The following is a 12,481-nucleotide window of genomic DNA, read 5'->3' as shown; positions in this document are numbered from 1 at the left end:
TCAGCTGGCTGTCAGCTTAAGCAACTTCAGCTATCAGCACTTGCATCTTCAGCTGCCAAATTCAGCTTACAGCATTCACATTAGCATTATTGCAGGTAATGCTATATATCTAGTTCGTAATTATGTCAAAAGTTATGGTTTTACAGTTTTAAAAATATAGTTTTAGAGTGTTCATCCAGGCCATACATGCTACAACCTGACCGTTTCCACAGCCCAAGGGCTCCTCCTTCAGCCCTCCAGTGAGTGTCAGTGTGCTCTGTTCTGAGTGGTTTGGCATCCAAAGGAACTGGGTAGAAGACTTTACAAGTGTTCAGAGGAAGTGTTGCATTTCCGCTGTGGTCGGCACACAGAGTTGTTTGCAATTTGTTTCATGTTGGGATTTATTCTGAGCTATTTTTTTCAATGAACAGAGAAAAGATTTCCATGTCAAACAGGCTCAAGCCAGGTATGAGTGCACCAAGAAACTTTAGGGACTGCCACTTTTTGATTTGGGGGGGGCTTTTATTTTATCACAAACCCTCTGTTTTATTTTAGGGCCCCACTCACAGCTCTCTGCTTGGGCTGTGCCATAGTTCATCTGGTACTGAAGTTGGAGTACTGGAGTTGTGGTTGCTGTGGCGCCATCTCTGCCTTACAGAGGTGTGCCATGGCACCCACCCCTGGATTCCAGAACAGGGGACGTGATCTGGCCTCCCACTGGAGTAAACACCACTGAATTGGCTAGTGAGTTGCCGTACCTGCACTCTGATGGTAAAAAGACTTGGAGCAGGGCCAGCTGTGGCAAGCCTCTGCGGTGCTTTCAGCACACCCTATGCCCTATGTTGGGTTGGTTGACTTAACCATGTCTCTGATGGAGGGAGTCTGTAAACGACGTTTTGTCTCATTTATTTCTGTGATGGAGGACACTTCTTGAACACATAGTTTTTAAAATACCTTTTCCAGAAGTCTGCATGTCTTCTCATGTGTGCACGTCACTTCAATAAAAGAGAAAATATGCAAAATAAAATCATTTTAAGAGTGAGGGGAGCTTTTCGTGTATTTCACTACAAAAATGTAATTTAGAAATCATAAATGAGGAGTAAAACTAAGTCAAAGAAAAAGCAATGAAGTCTGAGGTGTTCATTGAACAAACTAGGACCCCCCTAAGGTGTCCATCGACCTGCCTGAGCAAATTACTATAAAGTGTCAATAATGGGCAATTTCTATCACCCTTGTTAGGACTGCAGTTTTGTTTTTTTAAAGACATCCCATACAGGTAAAAAGATGTTAAAACATAAATCCTCCATACACATCTTTGACCTTCTGCCCTCATTACGTCCAATCACTGACGGTCCGGTGTGAGGGCAGCACTTTTTACTTTAGTGTGCATTAAATCATCTTTATAGAGTCAGCCCCTGTCTAAATATGTTGAATTTATTTTGAGATTACAAAGTAAACACTTACCCTAAGATTACACGCCTAGCATTACAGCTCAGGTGTGATGCGGGAGCGGTCTATCTACATCAGATGGCTCATATTGGCTACTGAATGGCTGCAGCCTCAGGTTCTGCAAAACTCAGAAATCACGTAGGTTCACGTGATAACCCGCCATTTATAAAGGAAGTACTGTAATCCCCCCCTATTTGCCACAGTTCAGGTGCGGCGTTCTGCGAAAATTTAAACCCAGCAAAACAGATTTGCAGCGTTGCAGAGGTTGAACATGATCATCTGCAGTGAGATTTCCTCTTGCACTTTTTAAGTTATGTAAAGACGGCAGTGCTCTCATCAGCTGTAACACTAGCCGTGGAAGCCTGGGGTTAGGATGTAGTCAGACTCGGAATTCATTCTGGGGAAAAAAACTCTGGTTATCTTTAAGTAAACCAAATGTGTCCAGTCTGAATTAGGGCTGAGGTTAAGCCTAATAGATCACTGATCAATTCACTAAAATATAGATCCATTTAGCACATAAACCTACAGTCCGCTAGCTTGATGCTAACGTTTAATGGAATTTCCCATAGGACGGCTAATGCTAACGCTCGGTCAACGTAAACAGACATTGTTGACTAAATGAACATCTTTATATAATCACAGGCACACATGTTCCAAATTTTTTAAATAAATATTTTTAAGTTAAACATGTGTGGTCTAAAGCACCATTTTCTGGTCATTCTTTGGTTATTCTTCTTGAAAAAAGAAAAGTGTACTGCTATAGCGCGATCACCTAGCAAAACTAAAACGCCCTCCAGGAGAGGCAGAACACTGTTTACAATGTTAAACAAATGTGTCTAAATGGAATTGAGAGGATCAAAAGAATCGAAAAAAGTTGGAATCAAATCGATCCAGGCTCTTGTGAAACAAATCGAATTGTTTCTGGAAATTATTATCGATACCCAGCCCTAGACTGAATACATTTAACATTGTAAATCACTCAGACATATACAAAAATGTCAACAGTCATCCCACAACTCAGTGTTGTTTGGAGGACAAAAACATTTTTGTTGCAAAATAATGAAGTTTTTGTCAAATGTTTTATGTCATCAAGTCACAGCGCCCTCTAGAGCACATGAATGTTGTCACAATCATCTGCTGTTTCCTAAATGGCCTCGTGGAGGATATTATATTACAGACTGCCACTGCCATTTTTTATTCATCCTTCTTGCCACCAAATGCCATCAGTTGGGTTTTTTTTTTCATTTTAAAATAAAGCCTTTTTTTCTTTTTGCAGCAGTCTTTTTCCCCCTGTAGTGGCATTTTGTTTATTAGGTGTTTTAGTATCCCCACGTCTGCTGGATTGAGTCTCCTGATATTCCAGCGCTGAGGCTGCAGGGGAGTTTTCTGGATGGGGTGGGAGTCTGCTGTGAGATGAGCCTTCACACTGAATGAGATGAAAAAGTTTGTATTTCCTTTAACAGAAGATGGGAAACATCCGCGTTTGAGCTCCACGTGTTCCCAGCGTGGGACTCGTCAGGTGATGGTGGAGGTATACTGCTGCTTTTTATGAGCATTTCTCCTTTTAGCTGCACCTTTCATCTTCTCATTGGTGTCACAGCAGGAGAGTCTCTGGGGAAAACACACACTTCTACTGCTTTCTCCCGTCCCTTCCTGACCAAAACAGTCTGTGTGCGTTTTGAGAACAAACTCCACAAACAAACGTGAGCTCTGCTCACGTCACGCCTGCCCATGGACTCGTTTTACCTCTGCAAACATTCACTGACTTGTGGGGATTAGCCTCCTTAAGCATTCCCTTTGAAACTCTGCAAACAGGGATTTCTTTTTTGGGTGATCACTGGTCTCAGCAGCTGTTACACGCGGGATTAGCAGCTCCTGAACATTTACAAACAAGTGAGGAAAGCAGGGAGGAGACGCACTGGCAGGCCGGAGATGATGAGAGGAGACAGAAAGGAGGGGTGAGAGATTGGAAGTGAGAACAGATGATCGGAGATGATCCTTCACTTTAATATTAAGGAAGTCCCTCTGATGTGAGCAAAGATCACCCAAAAGTCAGAGGAGGGTAGATCAGAGAAAATGTGTGCTGTAGTAATGTTACCTCAACAGAACTTTAGGTAAGTAGATCTAAAAAATAGAATCTGACACAAGTCAGAGATAAAACATAATAGAAGGAAAAACTACTCAAGTAGTTACAGTTTTAACAGAACATCTGTTTTTGTTTCATAAATCAAAAGTGATTGAAAGTGGCAGACTAATCTCAATTTGCCAATAATTCAATCGAATTGGTAATTTGCAAAATACAGTGATTTTGATTATACAAAATATTATATAACTTGCATTTATAGCACAGAGTGGTGGACACACATTTATTTTTTGTTAGTTTTCATCTTATGGTGGCAGGTAAGGAGAACAACAGGTGAGGCAATGCTTCACCTGCCTTCCATGCACCCATCTCGCTAACAGAAAGAATTTTGTTGTGTTTGTTTGTCCACTAACGTGACTGCTGTCTTCATAAAAAGGGGACCTTAACACCTGAGCTCTTGAAAGATTTTACCTCCTCCTGACTTAAAATAATCTAGACAACTTTTTTAGTAGCCGTCTGAACAACAGAAATGTCACTCTGATATTTCGCCAAGGGCAAACTGAGGGGCTTCTGGTCACATACAAGATGGCGCCCAAAAAAATCTCTAGCCGGAAGCGGAAATTTCACAACTCTACCCGGTTGCATAAGTTAGATTTGTAATAATGAATTTGCCCACGTCAATTATAAAAAAAAACTCACATAAATTGAAAACAGTTTTGACAAAACTGCAATGGAAACACTTTCTTCAAATTAAAGGAGTCATGTGACCTAGAAGCATCGTATCCATTGTGTGCACAATGTGTCACACGGCATCACACAACTCATGAAAAGTTGAGTGTGTCATGTGAAATTCTTGGGTCCAAAGCTCCTCTGTAAAATCACCAACCATAAATTCTATGAATCGTTTCTTCCGTAGCTGCTTCCACGTAGCTCCATGGCCTGAATAAGACGCCAACGTCTCCTTTGATCGATGAGGATGAGCGCTAGATCTGGCCCCTGGGCCTTGACTGTGACATGTGGTCTACTTGATGAGTTGTTGAGAAATCTGACCAGCAGCTCCACAGGTTTCTCATTTGCAAAGACGAGGTCTTCAGTCCGACCAACCAACACTCTTTTCAATCAGCTGAAATAAATGAAAGTCTTAAAGGTTCGATGGTGGGGATGTAACAGGTGCTGCACTGTGATAAACACATGGATTTAATAGTGAAGGGCCTTTGCAGTGTCTAATTGAATTGAACACTAATGAACTTTTCTTTTGTATTGGATCAGTTTGTTTACTAAAGCTGAGCAGAGTTAAATCTGTGAACAGACAGCATGAAAAAGGCAAACAGGACAGCTTACATATGAGCTCATGAGGTTTTTTGTTTTTTCTCAAAAGCCATCGCACGATGAGCATGTCTGTTGTGATGGAAGTGACGTCTCTGAGGAGTTTATACGTCAAGGACACGTTGGGACGTTTGAATTCATGTGGTTCAGGGAACGAGGAAGCTCCATCATGACTGCTGTTGTCTTGTTTCTCTTCCCTGGCCAGGTCTGAGTCTCGCTGGTATGATATCATCCCCCTGGTGTCTTTTTGAGTGTGAAGGCATGTCATTCATGCACCTCTGTAATTGTGTTGGTACAAGGTGTTTACAGAGTGGGGGGGTGATGAGCTGATAACAGGTCTGGGCTGGAGGGCTGGAGCGACATTTCCATATGAACTGCAGACTCCAGCAGCATCTCTGCTTTTTCCTGCCCGTCATGCCCTCCAACCCACACGCCGCTCTCACCTGCGTCTTTTCCCCAATGGTGTTTCTTTTCTTAGCAATTTAGAGGAATGAATGAAAGTGTGACTTTTGTGGACTCCACCTGTAAAAAAATAAAAATAAACAACATTTGAGCTGTGGTAAAATCAAAGCAGCTGCTTTAAAAATGAAGTTTATTAAAAAACCTCAGCCTCTAGTGGCCATCTGTGGAACTACAATCTTTGACACCTGGCTGGCTTCAAATTCAGGAATGGAGTTTTCCCACTTTTCTGTCTTGTCAATCAAATGATAGTGATTTGACAGTAAAGCGTCTCTGAACGTTGTGCTTGATGCATCAGAGCGTTTCACCGCAGCAATCCAACCTTTACTGGAAGCTTTGAGCGTTCAGCATACACTTCTGGCCCACCTTTCGCTTTGAGCTTATCCTGCTTGGAAGGTGGAGAGAGTGTGTATTTAACACACACATACAGACACTATCTCTTCCTTGCAGAAGGGGAGTTGGCCACAGAAGGGCAGATTCTTCACAGTGACGTGCGTCTCGGCTGAAAGAAATAAGAGGCACACGTGCGGAGACGCTCACCATCTTGGTTGTTTGTTTCCAGAGCTCTGGGACCATTTGAAGCAGAGTTAAATTGAAGACAGGGCTAATCTGAAGTTGTCAGGAAGCAGCAGAACCGCCCAGGCCTCTTCCAGCTATAGGGTACACCTTGCTGCCCTCGTGCTCACCACCTCGGCGCTTTATTTCATGCCTCATGCTTCAGCGCCGCCGCTCAGCGCTGCCCACTCATACATGCCACAATGACTGTTAATCCGACACTTGATATGCACCATGCTCACTCAATTTTGATCTTGTTCTCCTTGTTTGCTCCCACTGTTTACTCAATGCTTCCCTTGTCTCTCTGTTGCAGGACGGGTATTACTCCCACCGCCCGAAGGAGAAAAGTCGAATCGACAGCAACAACGAGAACTCTGTGCCCAAAGACTTTGAGAATATAGACAACAGCAACTTTGGAGCACGCTCACAGCCTCACCGACAAGCCCCCAGCAGCAAGCAGCGGGAGTATCTGCAGGAAAAGGCCCACGCACAGCAGCAGGCCTGGAGAGACAGCTCCCCCAGCCTGGGACGCAGCTCAAATGAGGTTCTGCCTGTGGGCCACCAGTCCCTGGCAGCTGGAAACAACACCGTCTTACCTCCTGGTGCCGTGGTGGAACCACAGAAACACTACCGCGCCTCCCAAGCCCAGCACGTCCAGCCACAGCACAGGCATCAGCACCCCCACAGGAAGCAGGCCACCGCAGCCACGGCGGAGGTGACATACGACCAGCCCCCCAAGTGCGAGATCAGTGGGAAGGAAGCCATTTCTGCTCTGTCCAGAGCTAAGAGCAAACACTGCCGGCAGCAGATCGCTGAGGTGTACTGCAGGCACAGGGAGGGGCGCCTGATGCCAGAGAAAGTCACTCGGTACTGCCCTCTGGAAGGTAAACACACCTTAATACCCCAATGAGTTGTGAAAAAATGTAAGAAAATTTCTACAAAAAAGGACATTTTTGATCCTAAAATGTGGAGTATTTTTTAGACAATTTGAAGTCTGACTTTGCTTTGTCAGCGAGGAAACAGATGTGGTTTACATTTGTAAGTAGAGCCCACGATACCACGTACGATCCAGACATGGAAGTCAGGAACTCTGCTCGACGCAGTCGGTGTGTAAGCATCTTCTGAGGGGGGGGCGCAACACCTGATGACGGAATTTTTCAGAGGGAAGAATCAAATGCAGCTTTCTATGAACTGCATCATTAGAAGGCTTGTAGCTGCTTTTTTAGCTTGACTATGAAAAGCAGCAGTCATCCTCTCCATTCAGTGTCTTCTTTTCTTCCTGTTTTGACATTTTACTGTTTGTCCTCCAACCCTTTGCCGTACAAGGGAACAATACCAGCTTAGCAAAGTACAAACAGCAATACGACTGTCAGGGTTTGGTAGATCCCACACAGTTTCCTGATTCTGAAATTGCTATTTTTATTTTATTCTGATGTGTGTGTGTAAGTGAGGTAATTGGAATGCTGCTTCCATCCTCTCAAAATGTATTTTTATTTTGTGGAGCTGGCTGCCAAACACAGGTTCTCCCTTCTCTTCCAGGTGCTCAAACACTTCTTTGTCTCTCCGTGAATTTATGGGCACCTGCAGGCTGCTTGAGGATGCTGTAAACAAAATCTGTCTTAGCTGCAGCCGTCAGTGAGCAGCCTCCATCAGCAGCCGTGATTAAGTGCACGTCACACTCGCGTGCAGGCAGGCAGGCGCGTGCACGTGGTGGGTTAAATCTAGCACGGGCAGCAGGAGAGGAGGAGAAATTATACATCCTTGCCTTTCTGATGATTCCCTTCCTAGCTCTGCTTCTTATATATATTTTTTGCAAATGTTGCAGCTTTTGTGTGTTCCTCTTCTCACCACCACCACCAGCAGCAGCAGCAGCAGCAGCAGCAGCCTTGTTCACCTGTGTTTCCGCTCTTGCAGTAACTAACATTCCCCTCGCGCTGACAGTCGGATCCACCAAAGAAAACAGACCGAGCAGGGCTTTTGCTTTGGTGTCTCGCTGCACCAACATGACAACTAAATTAAATCACTTCTCTTTCTCTTCCTCTGCCTGCCAGCCTCTTATCTCCCCATTCCCTCCATGGTTCCCCTTCCCAATTTAACTCCTAACCTTGTTAGCTGAAAATTGTCCAATTTGATTTGATCGATATTTTGTCCTTGACGCTTTGAATAGATTAGAATTTGTGTTCGTTTGGTGTAAGCCATTGAAACGAGGAGGAATTTGTTCTCCGTCTCTGATCCATATGACTTTTTTTAATGATGTGATTCAACCACGAGAATCCAGAGTTAACCTCAGGGGCTCCATGTTGACAAAGTTTGTGGATAAATGACAGCTCAGCCTTCATCGTGCATCAAATCCTCATCAGCTTCCTGTCAGAAGTGAAGGATATCTTTGTAGGTTCAGGCTCGAAGAGAGATGTTTGTTTGGCCAGAGCACTGTGCTCAAACTGCAGGCAAATTGCTGTTTACTTTAAGCATTTGGCACTGATCCAATTGAATGTGTGTAATCAACCAGTCCTCAAAGGTTGCTCTTGTAAAAAGAAGGGGTGTATCGATTCATCGATTAATTATTTTAAACTCCTACAATCCAACCAAATTGATCTGTCTGAGGCAAGTTGTTAATCGAATCAAATCGAAATAACCCAATATAAAATTGCTTCAAAATTAGATACAGTAGAAGGAATATTGGAAAATACCATTTGGAATGAAGTACAGTAGGTTCAATAGGTAAAATAACCATCAGAAAACAAACACGTGATGATCCACCATCATTACGGTGTAATGTGTGGAAACATTTCCCATTTAGCAAAGTCATGTGACCAAACAGTAGTGCTGGGTGATATAGAAAACAATAAATGATTTTATATCACAATAACAATATATATTTAATGAAACTAAAACGTGAATGGATTTGCCATTAATTGTTGTTTACTTGTTTGTTTACATATTTAATTTACACTTGATTATCTTAAAGAAATACAAGGAATCTGGAAAACTTCACCTTCACTGTTCAGTACAAAATATTCATCTCTGAGTCACACTGGTGGAAATTTTGGATAAAGATGTTCTGGATTGATTGTAGATCAGTGAAGTGGATCATTCAAAAGGAATTAATGGACTACAAATCAGATCGACAATCACAACTTATGATATGGATCGAATTGTTGTCAAAATAAATTGCTACACGCTCTTGTAAAAAGTCATGTCCTCCTGTTTTTTCAAAGGGTTTTCTTACAGGAAACCGTAAAAATGCCACTATCATCTTCATCAGGTACTTGTCTGGTCTTCTCGAGGATAACAGCTTTTTCTGAGCATACAGACTCCAACATACATGATCTCTGGGTGAAGGACTCCTCAGATGTTAAAGCAGAGGAGGAAGCCGCCTGCTGCTGCATGTCAAGGCAAGGCAACTCAAGGCCTCAAGGTTTTTCCAGATATATTTCCAGATATCCAAGCCTAACCCATGACTGACTACCTGGTTCAGGTGTCCAGCCAATTAGAACATGCCAGATTGGAGTATGTTGGAAAACACATAATATTGCAGCCCTTGAAGCCTAGAGTTGCCCATCCCTGATCTAGAAAAACACACTTTTCCTACAGTGGAGGAGGGATGTGGCCTTAAAAAACAAAAAAAAAGTAAAAAAAAAAAAAAAAATCTGAATTCCAGCACTGCCCGGAATCACATTTGATGAATCAGCACAAACACCTGAAGCCATATGCACAGCAGTGGAAGTCCTGAGTACTACGGCTTGTTTTACAGTCTGTTTATGACTGAAAGGACCATAAACCTTCGGTTATGCAGCAAAGATCTGACGTAAAACCAGACTGCCAAGAGTCAACGCTTGGCTCATGCTAGAGCGCGAAGACGAAGGTTCAAAGCAAACCCACAACAACCAATAAAAATTAGAAACTGCTTCTTCAGGGCGCGGTGAGCAGGTTGTAGGGTACAGCTTTTATGTTAGAGCTTAGTGGCTTCATGGAGGCCCAGAGCTCCTAATGACTTTAGCCTTTACCGTGATGTTTTTGGCATAAAAAAGTGCAAAATGGACAAAACGGCTGAAGAGACGAAGAGAGCTGAATGGATTTTTGCCAATAGTCTAGTTTTATGAGATAAAAATGGGGCAAAACTTCCCCATAAAAACGTGAGACTCTGATAATGTCAAAGAAAAAAAGAAAGATGGATAGATCCACACAACTGTTTTTATTAATTTAAAGAGAAAAAAACGTTTCAGGTTGAATGTTTTTATGTAAATTTAGATTTTCTTTACTTCATATGAATTTAGCTCTGACAGGACATAACATATTTTCATTTTCATATGCTATTAGGGAGTTTAATTTGATTTTAGGGATCAGTTGTTAAATGTAAATTAAGGTATGCTATCTAATGTACAGCATCCAACATCTGCTAGTTAGATTGTATTTGTTTTTACATGCTTGATGCATTAAAAAAAAGCTTGATAAGATGAAAGGAAATGCAGTTTCAACTTTAGAATAAATCCAAGAGTGCAGAATGTGGAGCAGACGGAGGACTCTTGATCTCTGATTGGAAGATCACAGGTCCAGTTCCTGATCTCAAAATTAAGTTGAATTGAATGGATCGAAAGAATCGACAAAAATCAGAATTTAATCGATCTGAATCGAATCAAATTGATTATGGAAATCATTATCAATACCCTGCACTAATAAGTAAGTTTGCCCTATTGGGCCACTGACATTGTTAAGCTTTGTAGTGCTGTGAGCGTTGTCAAGGAAACGTGTCCCGATCATCCGGTCTGAATCTCATTTCCAGTCCAAATGGTTCCTGCAAATTTGATTTTGCGACCAGATGAAATCAGGATTTGTCAAAATCCAGTTTGGCCTGATGTTCTTGCTCAATGTAAAGTATATAGCTGCAGAGGTGACTACGGGGGACGAGGCCATGCAGGTCAAAAGGAAAAGATCAGTACTGCTGAATGTAAAATACATCCCTCTGCATGCAAACGTGTAGCTTTAAAAAATATCCAAATGAAGTGAATTACTGTATTTTTGGATGTTTTCAAGAAGCCGTCCCCATCTCTGAGACCTTTTCTAATGCAGTTTTCCACGAGGCCCTTGGGAGTTAGCTCAGCGCTAATCACTTACAGAACCAGATCAGACGGAAAGCCCTTAAAAGCTGGAAGTTATAGCAGATGATGGAGGAGTGAAGCAGGGTGAGGACGGATGAGGAGAGAGCAGTTTGTAAGATTGATGGTGAGGGTAGAGGATGATGAAGAGTGATGAATTTTGAGAGGAAACTGCTTCCTCTCTTTCTTCAGGTGCACTCTGCTCAAAAAACACCACAAAAGGGGGGTTGGTGGGGGGGTTAGATGAAAAATTGGACAAAAAAGTTCAACTCTCTTCCACACACACTCACAAAGAAGTGCTCATTAGTTCAGCTAGCTAGCATGGCGCACGCTCTCAAAGTGCTTTGTGAAGTGTCTGGCCAATTATCAGTGTGCAGAGCAAACCAGTGAACCTTCTTAGCTGGCCACCAATTACTGTTCAATCTAATACAGCCCACAGCAAATTCCCCTCAGAGCTGTCACTCACACACACATAGTCACGCACACTCAACTACAAGCAGTTTTAGTAAATAGGAGGAGGTGGATGTGGGTCATTTGCTTCAGAGTTTGGATGAACTGTGACACCTGAGCTTCCACCTAAATACTGACGAGTTAAAGGATGGACCAGGATTTCTTTCTCTTAAAGCGAGCATGAGACCCCCTAAAGCCAGAGTAATGACAGGACCAGGGAGCCAAAGGCTTTATTTACCAACCACTGATCTTTGTGTCCTTACCAAGACGCCACTCTTTCACTTCTATTTTGAGGCTGATTTACAAACAAATGTGACTGAACCCAAGGCACTTCACTAGATGACCACTAGGTGTCTTGTAAATTTCATCAAATTCACAACAGAAAAGGTAGGGGTGTAACGACTCGTTTCAACAAGGACTCGATTAATATTGTTCTTTTTGAATGATCTGATTCACTAACTTAAAATGGATCCAGAACATCTTTATCCCAAACTTCCACCACTAAGACTCAGAGATAATTACCTGGAACTGAACAGTGCAGGTGAAGTTTTCCAGATTCCTTGTATTTCTTCAAGATAATTAAGTGTAAATTAAATATGTGTACAAACAAGTAAACAAGAATGAATGTCAAATCCATTCACATTTTAGTTAGTTTGAAAAAGTTCTGCCCACTGTTGTTTATCCCACATCAAAATAACTGTATTATATAACATTAGCATTAAAGCTGGAATCCTCTCATGAGGGAAGGAGGCAGGAGGGTCAGCACAACACCTGACACAGATAGCAGTTTTCTGTGTGACATCCACTGCTAATACACAATGAATTCAATTCTATTATTATTATTATTTTTAATGAGTATCCTACGAATAATTTTGTTGTATTTATTCACCATGTGTTATAGTCCGGTCAGTGAAAATATTGTCTGACTTTAAAACGATCCATGAACACATCAAAGTAACATAATGTTAGCATTAGCATCATGCTATGCTATACTGTGGTCATTAAATCAACACTTTTCATTGAACTTTCTGATGTTGCTCTGACTCCAGCGGGTTTGTCTTCCAGTTCTGACTGGATCCTGTTA

The 12,481-nt window shown here is 42.2% G+C and overlaps 1 protein-coding gene across 1 annotated transcript in view; it reads left to right on the top strand.

Moving 5' to 3' along the window:
* The window catches only part of xylt1 (xylosyltransferase I), a 111,891-nt gene that overhangs the window by 53,340 nt on the left and 46,070 nt on the right, over window positions 1-12,481 (top strand). Inside the window, exon 2 of the mRNA XM_024259871.2 lies at window positions 6,165-6,735. Within this exon, the coding sequence (XP_024115639.1) occupies window positions 6,165-6,735 (571 nt within the window). The remainder of the gene's footprint in view (window positions 1-6,164; window positions 6,736-12,481) is intronic.

Source organism: Oryzias melastigma, linkage group LG1, assembly GCF_002922805.2.
Source record: "Oryzias melastigma strain HK-1 linkage group LG1, ASM292280v2, whole genome shotgun sequence".
Taxonomy (NCBI): domain Eukaryota; kingdom Metazoa; phylum Chordata; class Actinopteri; order Beloniformes; family Adrianichthyidae; genus Oryzias; species Oryzias melastigma.
Note: the sequence above shows the minus strand (reverse complement) of the source record. Positions and strands in the feature narration are given on the sequence as shown.